General features: G+C 36.8%; 1 protein-coding gene across 4 annotated transcripts in view; it reads right to left on the reverse strand.

The window, feature by feature from the left end:
* ABCA5 (ATP binding cassette subfamily A member 5) overlaps nucleotides 1–19,247 on the reverse strand; it is a 57,014-nt gene that overhangs the window by 3,493 nt on the left and 34,274 nt on the right. For 3 of the 4 annotated variants that reach the window (XM_059671027.1, XM_059671026.1, XM_059671028.1), the window contains 15 exons: nucleotides 18,048–18,175; nucleotides 17,486–17,623; nucleotides 15,445–15,558; nucleotides 12,234–12,404; nucleotides 10,354–10,467; nucleotides 9,815–9,949; nucleotides 8,288–8,362; nucleotides 7,333–7,424; nucleotides 4,598–4,724; nucleotides 2,861–2,975; nucleotides 2,675–2,766; nucleotides 1,751–1,926; nucleotides 1,327–1,402; nucleotides 1,122–1,216; nucleotides 368–487 (listed from right to left, as the gene is read on the reverse strand). In XM_059671027.1, coding sequence (XP_059527010.1) covers nucleotides 368–487; nucleotides 1,122–1,216; nucleotides 1,327–1,402; nucleotides 1,751–1,926; nucleotides 2,675–2,766; nucleotides 2,861–2,975; nucleotides 4,598–4,724; nucleotides 7,333–7,424; nucleotides 8,288–8,362; nucleotides 9,815–9,949; nucleotides 10,354–10,467; nucleotides 12,234–12,404; nucleotides 15,445–15,558; nucleotides 17,486–17,623; nucleotides 18,048–18,175 — 1,768 coding nt within the window. Of the gene's footprint in view, nucleotides 1–367; nucleotides 488–1,121; nucleotides 1,217–1,326; nucleotides 1,403–1,750; nucleotides 1,927–2,674; nucleotides 2,767–2,860; nucleotides 2,976–4,597; nucleotides 4,725–7,332; nucleotides 7,425–8,287; nucleotides 8,363–9,814; nucleotides 9,950–10,353; nucleotides 10,468–12,233; nucleotides 12,405–15,444; nucleotides 15,559–17,485; nucleotides 17,624–18,047; nucleotides 18,176–19,247 lie in introns of those variants that run through there. The other variant, XR_009449345.1, reaches the window with a different exon arrangement.

The raw sequence follows: 19,247 nt of genomic DNA on the forward strand, positions 1-19,247 counted from the left end.
AGATTTGCCTCTTCTCTCACATTTATTTATTTATTCAATCATTTATTTACATGAGTATAAATTCATGTACATTTATTTTATACTGTAGGTTATAATCCAATACACTGCCTAATAATTTTTGAAATAACAGACATTACACCTGAAAATAACATTCCAGATGGTTGAATAATTAAGCCAATTCCAAATGCAAAGCAGCTAGCCTTATTTTGGGGAAAAATTACATATTTCCCAGTAATTCTATACAAAGCCAACTGATTCAAAAAATCAAACAATAAAATTTTTTTTAACATTTAAATTAATATACATTTTTACATGATGACATTTAAAATCCACCCCATATCCTCCAAATGGCTGTTGGGATATGTACCTTAACTGCCCAGCTATCATGATAGCCACTCGGTCACAGACAGCCTCTGCCTCCTCCATGTAATGAGTGGTCAGAATAGCAGCCCGCTTCTTGTTTTTAAATGCAGTTCGAATTGCTCGCCTACAAAACAGAAAATAAAAAAGGAGGAAAGTATCTGAATGTTAATGAAAAATTCCCCGTGTTTTAAAAAAATCCAATTATTTGATTAGAGTAATTAAAACATCAAATTTCACTTTCTGGAGTTATTATATTTTGCCCAACTATGATTTTTCTATTCCAATTTATTTTTCCCTTATTTTTAAAAGCCTGTAGAATAGAAATTTCATGATTTCAAATGTTTCTATGCTTTAAAAAATGAATTATGATCTCATTCATATGTTTAATGGACAAAATGAATGAATGAATAAAATACAGACAGACTCATAGAGTAGGCTGACAGCTGTGGCGGGGGTGCTGGTGAGGGCTGGGATTGAGGGATTGAGCAAAAAAGAAAAAAAGAGAAAGAACTCATGGACACAGACAGCACTGTGATTACTGCTGGGAGGAGGGGAGTGGGAGTAGGAGGAAGCCAATCAATGATGTTTTTCTCTCACTGATGTATCTATCTTTCTATCCCTCTCCCTTACTCTCTCTCTAAAAATCAATAAAAACATTAAAAAAATAAAACCATTAGTTATAATAAAATAAACTAATCTTTTATTCTAACATAGGATACAGTACAATGTGTCTCGAGTGCCTTTACAGTTATACTCACCACATATGCTGTTTGGCCTTAGGATCCATACCTGTGGATGGTTCATCTAGCAAAGTAATTTGAGGGTTCCCCAGCATACTTAGAGCAAAACACAACTGGATGGAAAGAAAATGGGGGGGACTTCAAAGCAAGAAATTTATCATCACAGTATCAGGCACTAAACTATCAATAAAACATACACATATTTGTTGTTTACAAAAAGTACCTTTCGCTTGATTCCTGCAGGTAGTTTCTTTATAGTTTTCTGAAGATGTTCTTTCAAATCAAGGGCATTTGTTATTCTGCAAAACAGATAATGTACTGTGTGTGATCACTGACATTCTTTTTTCTAGAAAACTCAACTTCCTAAAATTAGACCTCCAATTTACATCATTTTAAACAAATTAACATTTTGATTAAAAGATTCACTTTAAATTAAGCTTCATGATAATTATAGGTAATTCATTCTGTAATTAGAAGTAGAAAAATTGCCTTTTCATTTCCATAGCTATATAATTTGGTAAAGAATACATGAAAAAGTCATGACCATTTTCTATGAAAATTATGATATATGGAAATGCCTATTATAAAATTTTTAAAATGTGAAATGTAAACTTTTTTCCAGGTAACAAAAAGATTCTAAATTTTACCGATTTGTGACTTCCTTTATGTCACTCGGGCTCATTCCTTTCACAGCTCCATAAATTTCAAAATGTTCTTGCAGTGTAATATCTGGCCACAATGGGTTTATCTGAGGACAGTATCCCATACACTTAACGGAATCATCCTCTTCGGCTGGATCTGAAGAGTGATCTCCTAAAAATACCTACAGATATACAAACCAATTTAAATCACTATTTTTGCCTAATTTACATTATGAAAGAAGTGGCAAATGAATTAATTCAAATTCCTTCCTAGAGGTGGGGTGAGATTTTTTACTCCATTCAATGAAGAAAGGGCATAGATAGCTAAATCAGAGTTCAGTGACATGGCCAGCCCCGATTTTAACTAGAATGATTGGGGGTCTCAATGGAAGGAGATATTTGAGCCAGGGAGGTAAAGCAATTTTGGTCACTGGGATTTCTATGGGCAAAAAAACACAAAGAAAAGAGTGTGTCTGGCATTTTCCAGGAAAGCAATGAGCCAGTGTGGCTGGTATGAAGTAAGCAAGGTGGAGAGAAGATAGGATCAGAGCAGTTTTGTGAAGTTTCCACAAAGTGGTAAATGATGTGCTTATAATCAAAGACTAATTGATGGCAGCATCAGAACTACCTCCCATATCTCCTTAAGGGAATACTATTGTTTTCCATTAAGTTGGTGGGCTAATCACCCATGCATGTAATAATTATAAAAGCAGAAATAATATATATGTACATGTGCCTGCATGTATGTCACGAAAATTTTACTATGTATATTATTTTCATAGGTAACCAAAAAGATCACAATTTTATACTAAAATTTTAAGATTAAAAATGTGATATTTAAGCATTAGTATACTAACTTGTCATTAAAAAAATTTATTTTAATGCAATACAAATCATAGTCAACATATACCACACCCTTGTATATCATACCTGGCCTGAAGTTGGTTCAATATCACCAACCAGAATATTGATAACTGTGCTTTTGCCTGCACCATTTGGGCCCAACAGTCCCAAGATCTCTCCTAAAGGAATTAAAAGAAAAATCATCAAATCAAATTTAAAATGGAAACTACTCTTTTGAAAATGTTACTGAGGAAAAAAATAATAAATACTAGCCTTTTTTCACACAGAATGAGATGTGTTTAGTTGCCACTTTCTTGACTCTTCTTGTAAGAAAATCTTTCTTGTTATCATATTCTTTATGCAAATTGCTAACCATAATGGCTGGTTTCTAACAAAGGAAACAAGATTTTTAAAAGAGAGTTATAACTCAGAAACCTATCCTGACATAACACAGGCTGCACACACCTCAAGTCCATATCATAAGAAATATATTTGAAAATAAAGAGTATTATATAAATAAATATCCATTTGTTACTGAAATTATGACATTCAAAACTAAGTGCATGATGGCACAGTGGCAGCCAGAGCAGACGTGGGATGGCCGCACGTCCCCAGCAGCGAGCGAGGAAGCCCAAGAGCCTGGAAAGTTTTTTGAGCCACGAGGGATATAGTACTTAGGTCAATATTGTTTCACCATGCTTCAATACATCAGACGTGCTCAGTGCAACTGAGTCTTGGTGAACAGACATGGGGACCCGCAGAAAGCAGTATAAAGAAGGCCCAACACACGGTTATTAATAAAGCTTTGACTGAATCTATGCTTCCCAATCCAATTCAGAAACCATCCAAAAGTAATAATCATGGCCCAGGTAACAGAAATCCAACTGCAGAATTTAATTGGCCTCCTATGGAAAGGGGAGAGCCTGCCAACTATAGGCCATTAGATCCAAAGCCTTTCTCAAATTACAGAACTAGTTGCAACTTTGGGGCATGCACAATCAGAGGACTTCTCAAACTCGTATGTTTATACACATTATAAATCTTCTAAAAATGTGTGTAATGTATAGCATTGCCCATACTTGTTTGGTCATAGAGCCTATGCTAATGAATCACGTGTGGACACAGAACAAAAGTTAGGAAATGCTGTCTTACATGATTTGCTCAAGATCTGAACAACTCGTTAAAAGATGGTTACTTTCATTCAGGTTGGCCAGGAATATCAGAGACACCCAGTGAAGAGTCTTTGAGACAAATAAGCCACAGGATGATGACTGCACTTAAGAATATTTTGGAAAATAGTAAGTCAGGATTTTTAGGAGATGCATCTTTGAACTGCCAGTGGAATTGCAATTACATTTGAAGTTACTCTGATTGACTACATCAATTTAAAAAGTAGTATTTCAAATGACACAGTAGTATTCTTATTGTTTTTAGTTGGCTCAATTAATCAAATAGTGATTTTAAAAAACACGTGTCTGCAATGCTACTCTCTTAGAAGAGAATAGCTTTCATTGGAAAAAAATAGGGGAATCTATTTTCTGTAGTCGTATAGGCTTAGAAAATGCTGAATCAAGGGAAGACTGAAAGTTTTCTTACTGTAGAATTTCTCAGAGCTTTCACTTTTTGACTTTTGTGAATATTTTACCATTTGATTTTTTGTACTACTCTTATATATTTCAAAATGTTTTAAATTGTAAACATCATGGCATCTTCGTATTTCAGCACCCAATCTGCCCTCACCAGTTTCATGTATATTTTTTCAGTATATTCTCGGGTTATATGTGTTCATTTACTTTAAGAAAGAATCATTCTGTAACAATAATCTGAATCTTTTTTTTTAATATACCTTAAGACCATTCAAAAAAAGTAAGTGGATAAAAATATTTTTTTCATAGACTTCTTTTTCAGATTGATTCATATAGAAAGAAAATATTTTCCAGATTATTTTCCTATGCATGGGGAACTGATCATTGCACATTTAAGATGACTTAACAATAAAGACTAAATTACCTCTTCACAACACTGGCAACTCATCAACTCTCTGACCTTTAGTCTTTCAGCTTTGACATCTTCATCTTCACCCTCATTGTTTGGTGGTTCTGGAAACTTCCTATTTTTGGGCTTTGTTGAAAGGGTCCTAAATATATCAAGGTAGTAGATTTTCAAATAATTAAAATAGTAAGAGATTCACGTACTACATAGAGAAAAGAATGAAAAAATATACCAATATGAAATCTGTGGTTAACTCTGAAAGATGGAATTAAAGAGCTGTTTTTCCATTCACTGATATTTAGGTGATGTTTTCTAAATTCATTCACTTATCAATATTATTTATGACCAGTATGTGTTGGGCACTACTTCACACAAAGATAAAAACGACCACAAAGAAAACTTCACTCAAACGATTTACAGTCTGGGTGTAAATAAGCTTGCCCTGACATCCAAACCCACAGAAATGCTACAAAGGTAGGCAGAGGAAAGAGTGCTTCCAAAGAAAATCTGACTTTTAGTTGTTAGTAGTAAGGTAAAAAGGAAAATAGGATTCAACATGTTGAAAACGATGGATGCCGGGGTCCAACCCCAGCAGGTCCAGGGGTCCCCAAAGGTGTGGACGGAGTCGGCAAAGAAGGAATGACACGGAGACAGTGTTCAGTTGATCAGCAGCCTAGCCAGGATCTCTAGCCCGGATCTCCAGAGAGGTTCTGCTTCGGATCTCCAGCGAGGTTCTGTAGCCATGTTCCCTCGCTAGGTTCTCCAGCCAGGTTCTGTCCAGGCTCTCCAGTCAGGTTCAGTGTCCAGGTTCCAGTCAGGTTCTCCTGCCAATCTCTGTAGTCAGGTTCAGTCCAGGATCCCTTGCCATGTTCTCCCGCTAGGCTCTGTCTCTAGGCTCCGAGGCCAGTCCCTCTCAGGATCCTCCGGCATGCTCTCTCCAGCAAAGTTCTTCTGTCTCTAGGCTCCGTGTAGATTCTGTCTTCTTGATTCTGTTCTAAGTTCTGAGTGTTTCTGTCTTGTTACAACTGTATTTATACCAGTTGATTCAATCCTATCAATCTCTATTACAAAGGTTAGGGCGTTTCTTATCTCCATTCCAGGGAGAAAAGATTATGTAGTTTAAGCATGATTGTTTGTAGTTAAAGGGATTAATTACCCGCCTGGCACTTAGTTGAGGGGTTTTATTCCCTCCCTAACTTCAGGGGAAAATCCCTACCTGGGGATTCAACCTTTCTCGGAGAGGTGACCTTGGTTAAAACACAGCACCAAGAAGGTGAGAAAACATATTAAGAACCGTATGCCATATATGCCAGGTCCCTTGAAACAGCAAGGATGGACCAGCTCCCGGCAGATGGAAAAACAGAAAAGAATGAGAAAGAAGTCAATCACATGAAAGGCCGCAGATTAAATAACCTGAGCCTACTTGCCAAGATGAAGAGGGAGTCATTAGTTATCTTATCGGAAATAGTACCGACAGAGGGAAGAAACACATGAATCATCATGGGAATGCAAATGAAAACCATAAGGAAACACCACTTCAGACCCACTAGAATGGCTAAAATTAAAAAGATAAACAGTAAAAAATACTGGCCAGGATGTGAAGGAAACAGAGCCCTCAGGCATCCCTGAGGGCAATGTACAGTGGTCTCCCCTTTCAGGCAGTTTTGCTTTCTGCAGTTTCGTGCACTTATGGTCAACTACATTCCAAAAACATCACATGGAAAATTCCAGATATAAATATGCATAAGTTTTAAATTTCATGCTGTTCTGAGTAGCGTGATGAAATCTCACACCATCCCAATCTGTCTCCTTGGAGATGTGAGTCATCCCTTTGCTATCAAATCGACTATTTCAGTATCACGGTGCTTATGTTCAAGTAAATCTTATTTTACTTAATAATGTGCCCCAAAGCACAAGAGTAGCAATGCTGGCAATTCAGATAGGCCAAAGAGAAGTCCAAAAGTGCTTCCTTTCAGTGAAAAGGTATGTATGTATAGGAAAAAAAGCACAGGACACACATTGGGCTTGGCACTATCCATGATTTCAGGCCTCCACTGGGGGGTCCTGGGAGTGGATTCCCCACATATAAGGGGAGACTAATGGAAAATGGTGCAACCACTTTAGAAAACAACAGCTGTAAGTTCTTCAAAAGGTTAAACATACATTAACCATGTGACCCATCAATTCCTCTCCTAGGCATCCACCCCAGAGAAATGAAGATATGTCCATACAAATACCTGAACACAAATGTTCATAGTAGCATTATCCATGATAGCCCAAAAGTGGAAACAACTCAAATGCCCATCAACTGATAAACAGAGAAAGTGTGGTCTAATCATAAAATGTATTATTACTTAGCATAACAAAAGGAATGAAGTACTGCTACATGCTATAACATGGATGCTCCTTCAAAACAGTATGCTAAGAAAAGGGAACCGGACAAAAAAAGACTATGTATTGTATGATTGCATTTATATGAATGGTCAAAGTTGGCAAGTCTATTATTTGGAGACAGAGAGTAGATTAGGCCCTGGCCGGTATGGCTACGTTGGCTGGACATCGTCCCGTTGCACCAGGAGGTTGCTCGTTAGATTCCCAGTCGAGGGCACATCCATGCTTTTGTTCCGGCCCTCCGGTCCAGTTTAAGAACCCATTGTGGCCCTCGAGTCAAAAAGTTTGCCCACCCCTGGTATAGGTGCACAACTCTGTAAATATGCTGAAAAAACATTAAAACTTTAAAAAATTTAACTGACCTGAAAAAGGGATCCTTTCTTATTGATCTGCCTCCATATTTTTTCTCATAGTACCGTAAGAGGAAAATCCATAGTACACACTGCAGGTAAGGCTATAAGAAGAACACAGAACAGCTCATGACTGAATCTCTTTTTTTTCTATCAACAGAATAAAGACCACATACATAAGTTTCCTTACCAACACCAAAAAAGTTAACCGCAATTTTTTTGCACGTCTTATCAGCTAAAAATAGATTTGATTATAAGCCAAGGAAGATTTTTAGTAAGAAAATCCTTCACATATTTTTCTATCTCTATACATTTTATTTCTATCTCAGTAAAGTTTATTGGTCGTCAGCTTCATAAAGTACAAAGAAAAAAGGAAGCTTTGTTTTTGACTCTCAAGAAGCCAGCATCATAATTAAATAGAATTAACATGAAAAGCCAAGGATGTTAAAATAGATATATTCAGTGAATAAAAGGTAGGACCATCGAAATTCACATTAGCTAGTATTAACACACTTGACTTTTTATGCAAGAGGATATAAATTAAGAAGAGTTAAAATCATACAACCAAACTATTCATTCTTTTTTTTTTTTAATCCTTAACCAAGGATATGTTTTTACTTATTTTTAGAAAGAGGAAGAGAGGAAGAGAGCAAAAGACAGGGATCAGTTTTGTTCCACTCACACCCAACCGGAGATCAAACACACAACCTAGGTATGTGCCCTGACTGGTAATAGAACCCGAAACCTTTTGGTGTATGGGACCATGCACCACCCAACTGAGCTACCTGGCCTTGGCCCAACCCAATGATTATTTTCTTTTTTTATTCACAACTTTAAAAAAAATCTTTATTGTTGAAAATATTACAGATGTTCCCTTCCTCCCCAACTGACCCTTTCTAGCCCACACCCGCCCCCTCACATTCTCAAGGTAGCATGCTAACAAAGAAACATTTTTGTCATTTCTTACCGATATAACCGCCACCAAAAGCCTGTCCCATGGGTCATAGGTTTCCTCATTTTTTCGAATATTCTTCCAAGAAATCTAAGACAGAAATTATTGAAAATGTATATGCTGCTGTGATGTTGGGACATGACATTCGATCTTTGACCCTGTTCCTAGCACACAGCTTCTAAAACCCTTAGAATTTCCTGAGTGTTAGAGGTGACAAGAGTATCTTTTGTTATTTAAAAAAAGCCCATTTCCATCTAGGCCAGGTGACTGTTGGAGGATGACCAATCAAGTGATTAAAAGGCTGGAACTTTCTGTCCCATCCATCCACTAACCCCTCCGGAGGAGAAAGGAGTTTGGAGATTAAGTCATATGCCATCAGTAATGGAACTTCCATTAAAAACTTAAACAGGGGGTTTGAAGAGCTTTCAGGTTGATGGGTGCATCCAAGTGCTAAGGAGTGGCACACTCCAAACTCCACAGGGACAAAAGTTCCTGCACCTTGGCATCCTTCTGGACCTCGCCCTATGTATCTCTTGACCTGGCTGTTCATTTGTTATGCTGTCATATCTGTTATGCTGAACTGGTACTAGGAAATCGTGTTTCCCTGAGTTCTGTAAGCCATAATAGCAAATTACTGAGCCTGAGAAAGGGTCATAGAACCATGGGGTTTGTAGCCAACTCAGACAGAAGGATTAGTAACAGGGGACCCACAACTTGTAATTGGCATCTGAAGTGGGGGGAGGGGGACAGTGTTAAGTGTTGAACCCTTAAACTGTGTAGTCTGTGCTAACTGCAGGTAGTTAAGTATTGCTTTATGTGAGGAAAAACCCCACGCATTTGGTTTCACAAGTGTTGTCATAGTTTTATTTTAGCTGCAATGTGTAGAAATATTTGGATTAAAGTGTGTGGGGGGGAAGTATTTTGCTCAGCAAACATGTACTCTGTATAAATAAGTTGGCTACTATTAATAGCTATGATTTGTACTTAGATTAAATTTTCCCCATCCCAAAATGCGGGGGGGAGATGTAAGAGGGGGGAGCAAAGAGATTAGTGAGTAGAATTAATCAGCAGTCATCGTACATCAATAATTCATCAATTTTTTTTTTAATCACATGGAATTTTTTTTTCAACTATCCGGGCTTAATAAAACTAACCTGTGGTTTTCTTTTTCTTTGAAGAAAATCTCCACTTTATTTTCTCTTATGCCTTTATAGGACAATACATTATTAAATCCTTGAAAAACTCCCCAAATACTAACTGAAGTCAGATCATACTTATAAATTTATGTACATATGCCATTTGGAGCATCACAGAACATGTATTGGACATAGCCATTCTCCTTTGAAACTTTAAGTTTAAAAACATGCTTAAAAGATTCCATAGTGATTTTAAACTGCTTCATTAATAACATTTAAATCAAGTAGTAGCAGCTAACATGATGTGTTTTTGTTTTTGTTTTACTATTTTCAATACAAGAACTAAGACCTTAAAGATTAGGTACTAGTTATGCTTTTTAAACATTAAAACACCTAACAGACCTACCTTTATGAAACAAATCAGACAACCTAGAAGTGGATAGACTGGAATGACTATGCAAAAGGTGTAATGGAGAACAGCTGTAACTGTGTGTCCAATAAAGAAACTGATTTCGGTGATTGCAATGCAAGCCAACGCTGTCTAAAGGAAAAAGAAAAGAAAAGAAAGCAAATGAAAAGTATTTAGAAATTTCATACCCAACATTAACTATATTTTCAATCTTCTAGTAAAACATGGAGCCACAGATGATACTTAGCCAGGAAGCACAGATACACTGGTACCAGCTGCTTTTAGCTGGCTTCCTTGCCATGCAGTTCTTAAATGCTTTCAGTATCACCCATCCCTTCAAAGAGTGGATGATGCAGAAGACAAACACATAGTCAGTAAGATGCTGCCAGCTATCTATCTAACCCTGTACTTACAATAGATACAGTAACACTTTAATCCTGAAAGAGCTCATGACTCTCTTTTCTCTGGTATAAAACATGAGTTTCAAATAAGCTGCTATGAAAAGTTGAAATGAAATAATATAAAGTGTAACTTACCACAGAATAGATAAAGGACCAAACTTCTTTTGTATTTAAAATTTTCTTAAAAGTGAAAGAAGTAATATAGGTAAACAGAATAACTGATGGAACATAACCAATAAGACAAAAAACCTGTAAAACAAAAATACAAAATTTTATATAAAAATGTGAATAACTAGAAATACATAAATATAAATTACCAGTAATACTAAAATATTATGGAATAATTATTCTTCAAATTTTCTTGCTCTACAAATCACTCCACAAACTAAGTGTGGTTACTTGAGGAGTTACCATGCACATTGCTCCTACATCAAGAAACTCAGGCTTTTAACTAATTAACACAATCCTGAATAATTAATTTAAACTGAAGTTTTCTTTGCCAAGAAAAATACTCTTATTTTAAAAAAAACCCACAGGTTAACTGGTTAAAATTTTTCCTCAATGAGCTATTTTAATATATAGCACTTAGTGCATTTTACACATTTTTAAGGAAAATATAAGGCATAAATTGAATTACAACTTTTTCTCAACTATTAGCTACCATTTTAAGATACAGAACTTTTTGCATTTTGTAATTTTTAAGGAAAACATTTATTAATTTATAAGGCAGAAATTAACATGTAAGATCAGTATGATCTCTGGCAAAACAGGGTTTACTTTCAGCAACTCCGACCTCACCTGGCGTTTTCCTAGTATAAATCATTCATATAAAGAGGTTTAGTAAGTCATGTACATGTGAACATGAATACGAACCATACTTTTCCTTAGGATTTTAAACCACATTTTAAAGTATGAAATAAAAGAGCTTCCTTGTGAAATTATTTTCAGTCACAGAGATAAGGAAGACATTTTAAGGAAGGACTGTTTGAGTAATTCTAATTACACATAAGTATGTAGTCTACATAAAAGACTACTTCAATGTCAAGGAATTATTTTATAATGGTAGTAAGTCATTGCTTTTAACTTATTTATAGCAATAGAAATCGCATTGATTACAGGTATCATCCTATATAATAAAAGCCTAATATGCAAACTGTCCCCTCAACTGGGAGTTCACCGGCTCACTATGATGTGCACTGACCACCAGGAGGCAGCACAAAACATGGCAGGCATCGACAATGCAGCACTGGCAACAGGTGGCACTGGAGGTGCTGCCAGCCCTGTTGGGCCCTCATGAGTGGGACTGCGGCAGGATGGTGGAGGTCAGCAGGTGGCACCAGGCCAAGGCGGGTGCGAGCAGGGGCCTGAATGCCCCGGTGATTGCCCCACAGATGGTGACCAGTGGTGGTGGTGGGGGGTGGGGCTGCTGCCCAGCTCCCAGGTGCTGAGGAAGCTGGGAGGGGCCCAACGACTCAGGTGGGGGGGGGGGTGCAGGGGCCCAGGGGCTTCCCAGGGCCCAGAGGTCAGCTGGAACCTGCCCTTCCACACCAGACACTTGCGCTTCGATTGCCAGCCAGGCCTAGGGACCACACCCGTGCAATAATTTCGTGCACTGTGCCTCTCTCTCTATATATAAAAGGCTAATATGCAAAGTGTCCCCTTAGGAGTTCGGCCAGGAGACCAGGAGTTCGATTGCTCACTAAGACGTGCGCTGACCACCAGGGGGCGGTGTGGAATGAAGGAAGGACCCAGCCAGTAGCCGGCAGCCAGGGAAGGAAGGTCTCAGCTGGCAGCTAGATGGCCCCAATCAGCCCTGATTGTCAGCCAGGCCTAGGGATCCTACCCATGCACGAATTTCATGCACTGGGCCTCTAGTATACAATGATTAAATAGGAACTGGTTCTACTGTCTATAAAAATATTAATATCCAGCTGATTATCATGTTTGGAAAGACTTCATTTTTTAAAGTAGTGTTTTATTTACAAATAGAATGAGTACAAATAATGTTAACTTACCACAGAAAGAAACTTTACAGGATAAAAATATAATCCATAATGAAATGCAAATAAACTTCCAAGCATCAAAATAAGAAGAATAAAAAAAAAGGGGATATCAACAATAGCTTGCCCAACCCAATATGCAGATGGCAAAAGACCTGAAAGTTTAAGTTGAGTATAAGCTTTGATCTAAAAAAAAGAAAGGAAGAAATTGATTATAATTTTAAACATTTTGCAAACAAACAAAAATTTCTAGCAAATTATTGCAGAACTCTTAATTTTACATCAACAAAACAATAAAAGTTTATATTATAGGTTTGTAGGTAATAAAAGCCCTCCTTACAAATAATATAAATTCCATTAGGATATTAGTTTAGATCATTATTTCTGAGATACAACAATACTTCAATAAAATCTTCAGAATCGGGTTACAGCAGTGCTTCTAGGAAACACAAAACTAAAATAAAACAAAGGTTGTTGGGGTTATAGCTGTATAATAGTGATTCTATATCACAGTAGTCAAAACATGGTTGCTTGTGAAAATACATGGAAAGGTGTGTTTTAAACAAGAAAAGGGACTCTCACTTTAAAAAACTGAGCTTTTATGAAAACATTAATAAACTGCCAAGTACCCTGTGGGTTTACATAGGGCTTTCAGCTTAATTGTGAAACTGCACAGATAATGCATTAAAAGCTTTTTATATACTCTTCTGTAGCACCTACAACTAAACAGCATTTTCATGAGCACTAAGAGTAACTTAAATGATGATAGTTTTTCTAACTCTCTAATGCTCTCATTACTTAATTTGAATTTTAAAAATCTTTTACAAATCAAAATTCCTAACAATTTTATTCAGTTGATTCTGTCATCTACATAAACATCACTCCTAATAAAAGTATTATATGAAAGAAGTAGCCAGAGAGTAAGGTAAGGGAAGCATGTAACATAGAGTTTAAGACGAAGAGGAGCCCAGCCAGCGTGGCTCGGTGGTTGAGCATAGACCTATGAACTAAGAGATCATGGTTCAATTTTCAGTCAGAGAACATGCTCAGTCCCCACTAGGGGGCGTGCAGGAGGCAGCCAATCAATGATTCTATCTCATCATTGATGTTTCTATCTCTCTCTTCCAGTCTGAAATCAATTTAAAAAAAAAAAGAGGAGAAATGATCTTTCTAAAAAGGACTTTTGTGTTCAATAAATTATAACAACTATACATTCCAATATAAGTATAAAAACATAAACCAAGTCAAATATAATTATTTTTGATAATCCAACTGGATACTGTTGTTATTCGTACATTGCTGGTGGGAATGTCAAACAGTATGTCCACTCTGGGAAACAGTTTGACAATTTTTAATAAAACTAAACTTTCAATCACTATACAACATAGCACTGTACTGTTGGGCTTTTTTACTCTTGGACACTTATCACAGATATACAAAAACACATGTTCACACAAAAACCTGTACACAAATATTCACAGCAGTTTAATTCATAATAGTAAAAAACTGGAACAATCCAGATCCACATCATAAAATACTGCCAAGCAATAAAAAGAGTGAAATATTAATGTGTGCAATTTGAATGAACCTCCAGGGAATTATGCTGAGTGAGAAAAACCAATGCCTAAAGAAAATATGCTGTGATTCCATTTAATTATTCTGGAAACATCAAAATTATAGAAATGGAGAACAAATTAGTGGTTGCCAGAGGTCAGAGAGGGGGTAGGGTTGGCATGTGGGCTTGAAAAAGCCACAGAAGGGATCTTTGTGATGACAGAACTGTTCTGTCTCTTGATGTCAATATCCTGGCTTTCTATTGTACTATAGTTTTGCAAGATGTTTTTATTGGGGTTAAGTGGATAAGGGAACGTAGATCTCACTATATTATATTTTACAACCAATATAAATCCATAATTACCTCAAAATAAAAATCTGAATTAAAAACCATTTAAGTGGAAACAAAAAAGAAAAATGCAATTGTCTAGTAAGTTTTATCCTTGAGTGGTAGAGATTATGGATAGTTTTTATTTCCTTTATACTTTCCTATATTTTCTAAATTAGTATAATGAACATGCGTAACAGAAAAATTGAGTATATTTTTTAAATGTCTCCTGAGACACGTGTATTAGTTTTAGATGAGGCTTAACCTCATTATTAGTCACACTGTGTAAATTACTTTAGACAACGAACTGAACTGAACTAAGAACTGAACTAAGAACCCAGAGAATGAGAATTTTGATTAGAGGAGTAAGAAAAAGACAGTCTAGCAGAGTGGACAAGTAGAAGGCTCTGACTGTAAAAGCTCAAAAACTGTATAAGATCACCTGCATCTATCTGCTGGATGGAGGAGGTTAAAAAGAGAAAGGAACAGAAAATGTGAAAGAAAACTAAAAATCCTCTGTACACAGCAATTTTTTCTAGGCCCTGGTAATGACAATAATTTTCAAGCTTTTTCTTTTTTTCACTTACCATCAAATTAAATGCCTTATACAACAAACACATTCCATTAAAGGTTAAAGGGGAGTGCACCAATTAAGAACATAAGGATCACAGCCAGCTCCCAGATCCACTACTGAACCCAGATGAGTCAACCTGCACACATTCTATGAACACCTCCTTCCTCCGTTTCCTGACCTATAAAGTGGGTCACAGAAAACCTCACAAGGTTTAAGAATTAAAGGATGCAACTTTTAAAGAAGGAGGCAAGGATTTGAGTAATACAGTTATTACTACAAGATAGGGTAAATGTAGGTTTACAGTTGATTGTATAGAAAATACAAAATTAAGAATACAAGAATAAACTGTGTTTCATGTACTCACAACTGTAAACCTCCTTTGCCCCACCCTGTATTACTATAATTATAATAATAAATGTATTTATACTCCATCTTCTTACTCCTGAAATAAGTATACATAAGTCTTGTACTCATGCAAAATGTGTGTTTTTTTAAAAATATATTTTTTATTGATTTTAGAGAGGAAGGGAGAGGGAGAGAGAGAGAAACATCAATGATGATAGAGAATCATTGATTGGCTGCCTCCTGCACACTGGGGATCAAGCCTGCAACCTAGGCATGCGCCCTGACTGGGAATCAAACTACGACCTCCTGGTTCACAGGTCGACACTCAACCACTGAACCACGCTGGCTGGGCCAAAAGAGGTTATTTTTTAATGTGATTTCTTATTAGCAAACTATACTTGTAATTTTTTTCACTGAGTCATTACCTTATGATTCTCTGCATTTTCCATGGCAAAGTAAGGTGGCATTGCAGTAACAATGATTCCAAGTAAAGTTGCTTGAAAATACAGCTCAATTTTAAAAACAATGTCTGTAATTTCCTGAAAAACAACCGTAGAATAAGAAATGGAACTGAGAATCATTTGATACATCTTAGTACTTTCTAAAAGATTATCAAAATCTCTGAAGAAACACATTAGGAAAACCATCCTAGGCATAGTCTATATTAGCGGTTGCCAACCTCTCGGACCTCACAGACCACCAGCGGTCTGCAGACCACCAGTTGGCGACCACTGGTCTATACAAAAGAACAGATGGCCAAGTTAACAGGCAGTGAGCTACCAACTTTGCCACTTATTAAAAAGCTACCAGATCCTGAGCAAATCACTGTACTTCCATTATCTTATCTACAACACAAAACAATAATACGGCATATAAATTAAGCTTCACCATTTAATTAAAAATAAAATTGAAAAGCAGTTAGCATACCCACCAATGGCCTTATGCAATGAACATGACCATCTCAGAATGATGTTGGAAGCCTTCATTAGGCTGCCTGGACTGTAAGCCAGCGGGGACCTTCACTCCCTACTTTTCTCCAGTGGGAAAAAGTTGTACCCAAGCTCAACTTCCTAGGTAACCCGGAACTTTTGTCCCAAGCAAGGGGGACTATATTCCCACACAGAGGTCCCAAAGGACCCTCATTGCTCCAAGCAATGATGGAGTACGCCACACATTTCTTTAACATCTCCTTCCCTCTGTCATTATTATTACTGCCCCTGAGTTAACTCAGACACTCCATCACTTGTCATCTAAGCTACTTAGTAAAAGAATCTGTGATTTGATTTTTTTTTTTTTTACTTTCTTCCCTCCACAATTCTCCAAACAGAAATCCCTCTCTACCCTGGTGCCAGTGAAAATTTTTTTTAATCCTCACCTGAGGATATTTTTCCATTGATTTTTAGAGAGTGGAAGAGAAGGGCAGAGTCAGAGAGAGAGAAACATCGATGTAAGAGAGACACATAGATCAGTTGCCTCCCATACGAGTCCTGACCAAGGCTGGTATCAAGCCTGCAACTGAGGTATGTGCCCTTGACTGGAATCGAACCCGGGACCCTTCAGTTCATGGGCCAACTCTCTATCAACTGAGCCAGACCAGGTAGAGCACCAGTGAACTTTTTAAAATGCAAATTTAATGTTACTTTGTCCCCATACCTATGTATAACTATAACAAGAGGAGTACTAAATTAATCTTCCATGTGATTTCCATTTAAATATGGCAAAGAATTATAGCCAACTAAAAGAAGTTTGGGGTGTAGATTATATAATCATAAAGAAAGAAAGCAGATTGGGGGCAAACTGGGGCTGGAGGTAGGGGAAAGAGGGAGTGATGAACTAAGAGGCACAAGGGGTTCTTGGGGGAGTGATGAAATATAAAACTGATTTGTGGTGATAGTTACATAACCCTAGGAATACAATGAAAACCATTGAGTTGTACATTTTAAATGGGTGAATTGGAAGGTATATGACGTACATCTCAATAAAGCTGTTAAAAAACAGTGAATGGAACACGCTATTACAGAAAGATATTAGTCCATTTATTTTTCCACATATAAAAAACGAAACATAAGGACTATGAGAAAATGTTGAGTATTTTTCTGGAGACAAGTTCATTTTCATATTTCTAACCAATAATCCCACCTACAAGAATTGTCTGGGTGACTTCTCAAGGTTCTTTCAATATACCTCAGTAACCAGGTTTTAGCTGAACAATATTCATTTTAAGATTATCTTAACTTGTCTATGATTAATATAAAAAATACTTAAACTTTACAACAATGTCCGCACCATCATAGAACACCTTGATCCTAAAGTAAACTAACACTAGGGACTCCTAACCCCAGATGTAAACCATACCCAACTCAAGTTTTACGAGGGCTAGGAGATGTCACAAGATGAACTTCTTCACATTTTATTATTGTACACACACACACACACACACTCACTCACAGTTTTTAATTTGCTTACTTGAAAGAATGGGGTATTCCAGACCTGGATGCTTTCAGTCACATTTAACTGATAAAGGTAGTAGTTACTAATGATATTCATCAATACAGGCAAAGCATAAACCATAGTACTGTTGAAAACAACTGTAAATACATAGTCCTACAAGTTGGAAAAGAGAGACTTATTACATACCATATGTAAATATATGTAAATATAAATGGATATATTGTTGCTATATACCAAGCTTTTCTCATCCCCAAAGCTAATTCTCATTAACTGTACTAAAAGCTACTCAGCAAATCATAGAAATTATACTCAATGACAAAGACAACCTGTTTTGGAACCTACAGATATTTTGAAATTTTAAACAAAAATGTAACATAAAATTAAATTCCTTTAAGCTTTATTTATTGGTCACCCATCAGGGCACAAAATATATTCTAAATAAACACAGCTACTATTTCCAAAAGCAAATTCTAATTTCAGCCTAATGAGGCCAAATCGGCAAATGATTAATTTTAGAGGAAATATCTTAACCTTTCCTAACAGTCCAATGGGTATTCCTCCCATATGTTACCCTTACCTTTTCCGAATGCATCACATTTAAAGCTGCACTGTGGGGAGCAGCAGACACATAGTCACTGTCATTAAACATCGTCACCATGATGTTCTGGTTTGTGAAAAAGGTAATAAGATCACTGATATCTGAGTCTGATGTTAGGGGAAAAGCAAATAGTAAAGAATCAGTTCAAATGACAACAGATACAGGCTTTTAATAACACTGGAACGAGCCCCCCTCTTCCTTAAAAAGTATTTTATCTTCATTGGCTAAGAACACTGGCTCTGGACCAGTCAGCCTGAGCACAGGACCTGAAGGTGACTGTGCAACTTTTAGCTGCTGCTACTGCTAAGACTATTACTCACACTGAAATTCTATCGTTCCTGAAATTTGGTTAGTGACAATAAAATCCATCTGGCAATTTTATGTATCAAGATAACCTGTGGGCTCAGAAAGGTAAGAAATCATGGTGTGAATTTCAGGAACATTACTCCTTAGAGGATTTCTGGGTGCTCCAAACAGACAAGTTTTATAAATGTTGACTGCCTTAACTACCTTAAAGTAAGAAAACACATAATCAGGTCTCCAGCTACAGTCTTTAAATTATCTGGAGCCAAGGGAAAAACTAACACCTAAGTTTAAAATTCATACCAACATGCCTGATAATGAAAATATTCCATTATCACAATAGCCAGGACTCAAGAAGGACAAATGTGACTTGGATAACAATCGAAGCCAATCAAGGAAAACACTATCAGTAACTAAGCAGTATAGCAGGGTGGATCCGGCTCAGCACCAAACCTGGGTGTCAGAGAATAGTGATCTTGGTGAGACTACATTTATTCCTATCTTGTGCTCTAACTGTTCTCTCATCCCCAGCTTGCCAGGGCGGCTTGTACTCCTGAGGAGAGAGCTACTAGCGTATTATAACTGAAGGAACTGTATCATCTGTGATACAAAAAGCTTTGCAAGCTGGGTAAGATACCAACCGATATTTACACACAGAGAAGCCAGTGGTTCCTTAAGGAAACATGGCTTTATTTAGGACCAAAAGCAAGGCCTAGGAAAATACGGGATACATGTGTAAACAACTCCAGAAATACCGAAATACTAACAGAAGGAACAAAACTTTGGAGATACTAGAATTTCTGCCGAACAGTTGAGAGTGAACTGAAAGCAGAAAGATTTTGAGATACATGTACAACTCCCAAATATACAAAAAAA

The sequence above is a fragment of the Myotis daubentonii genome, chromosome 16 (genome assembly GCF_963259705.1).
Source record: "Myotis daubentonii chromosome 16, mMyoDau2.1, whole genome shotgun sequence".
NCBI lineage: Eukaryota > Metazoa > Chordata > Mammalia > Chiroptera > Vespertilionidae > Myotis > Myotis daubentonii.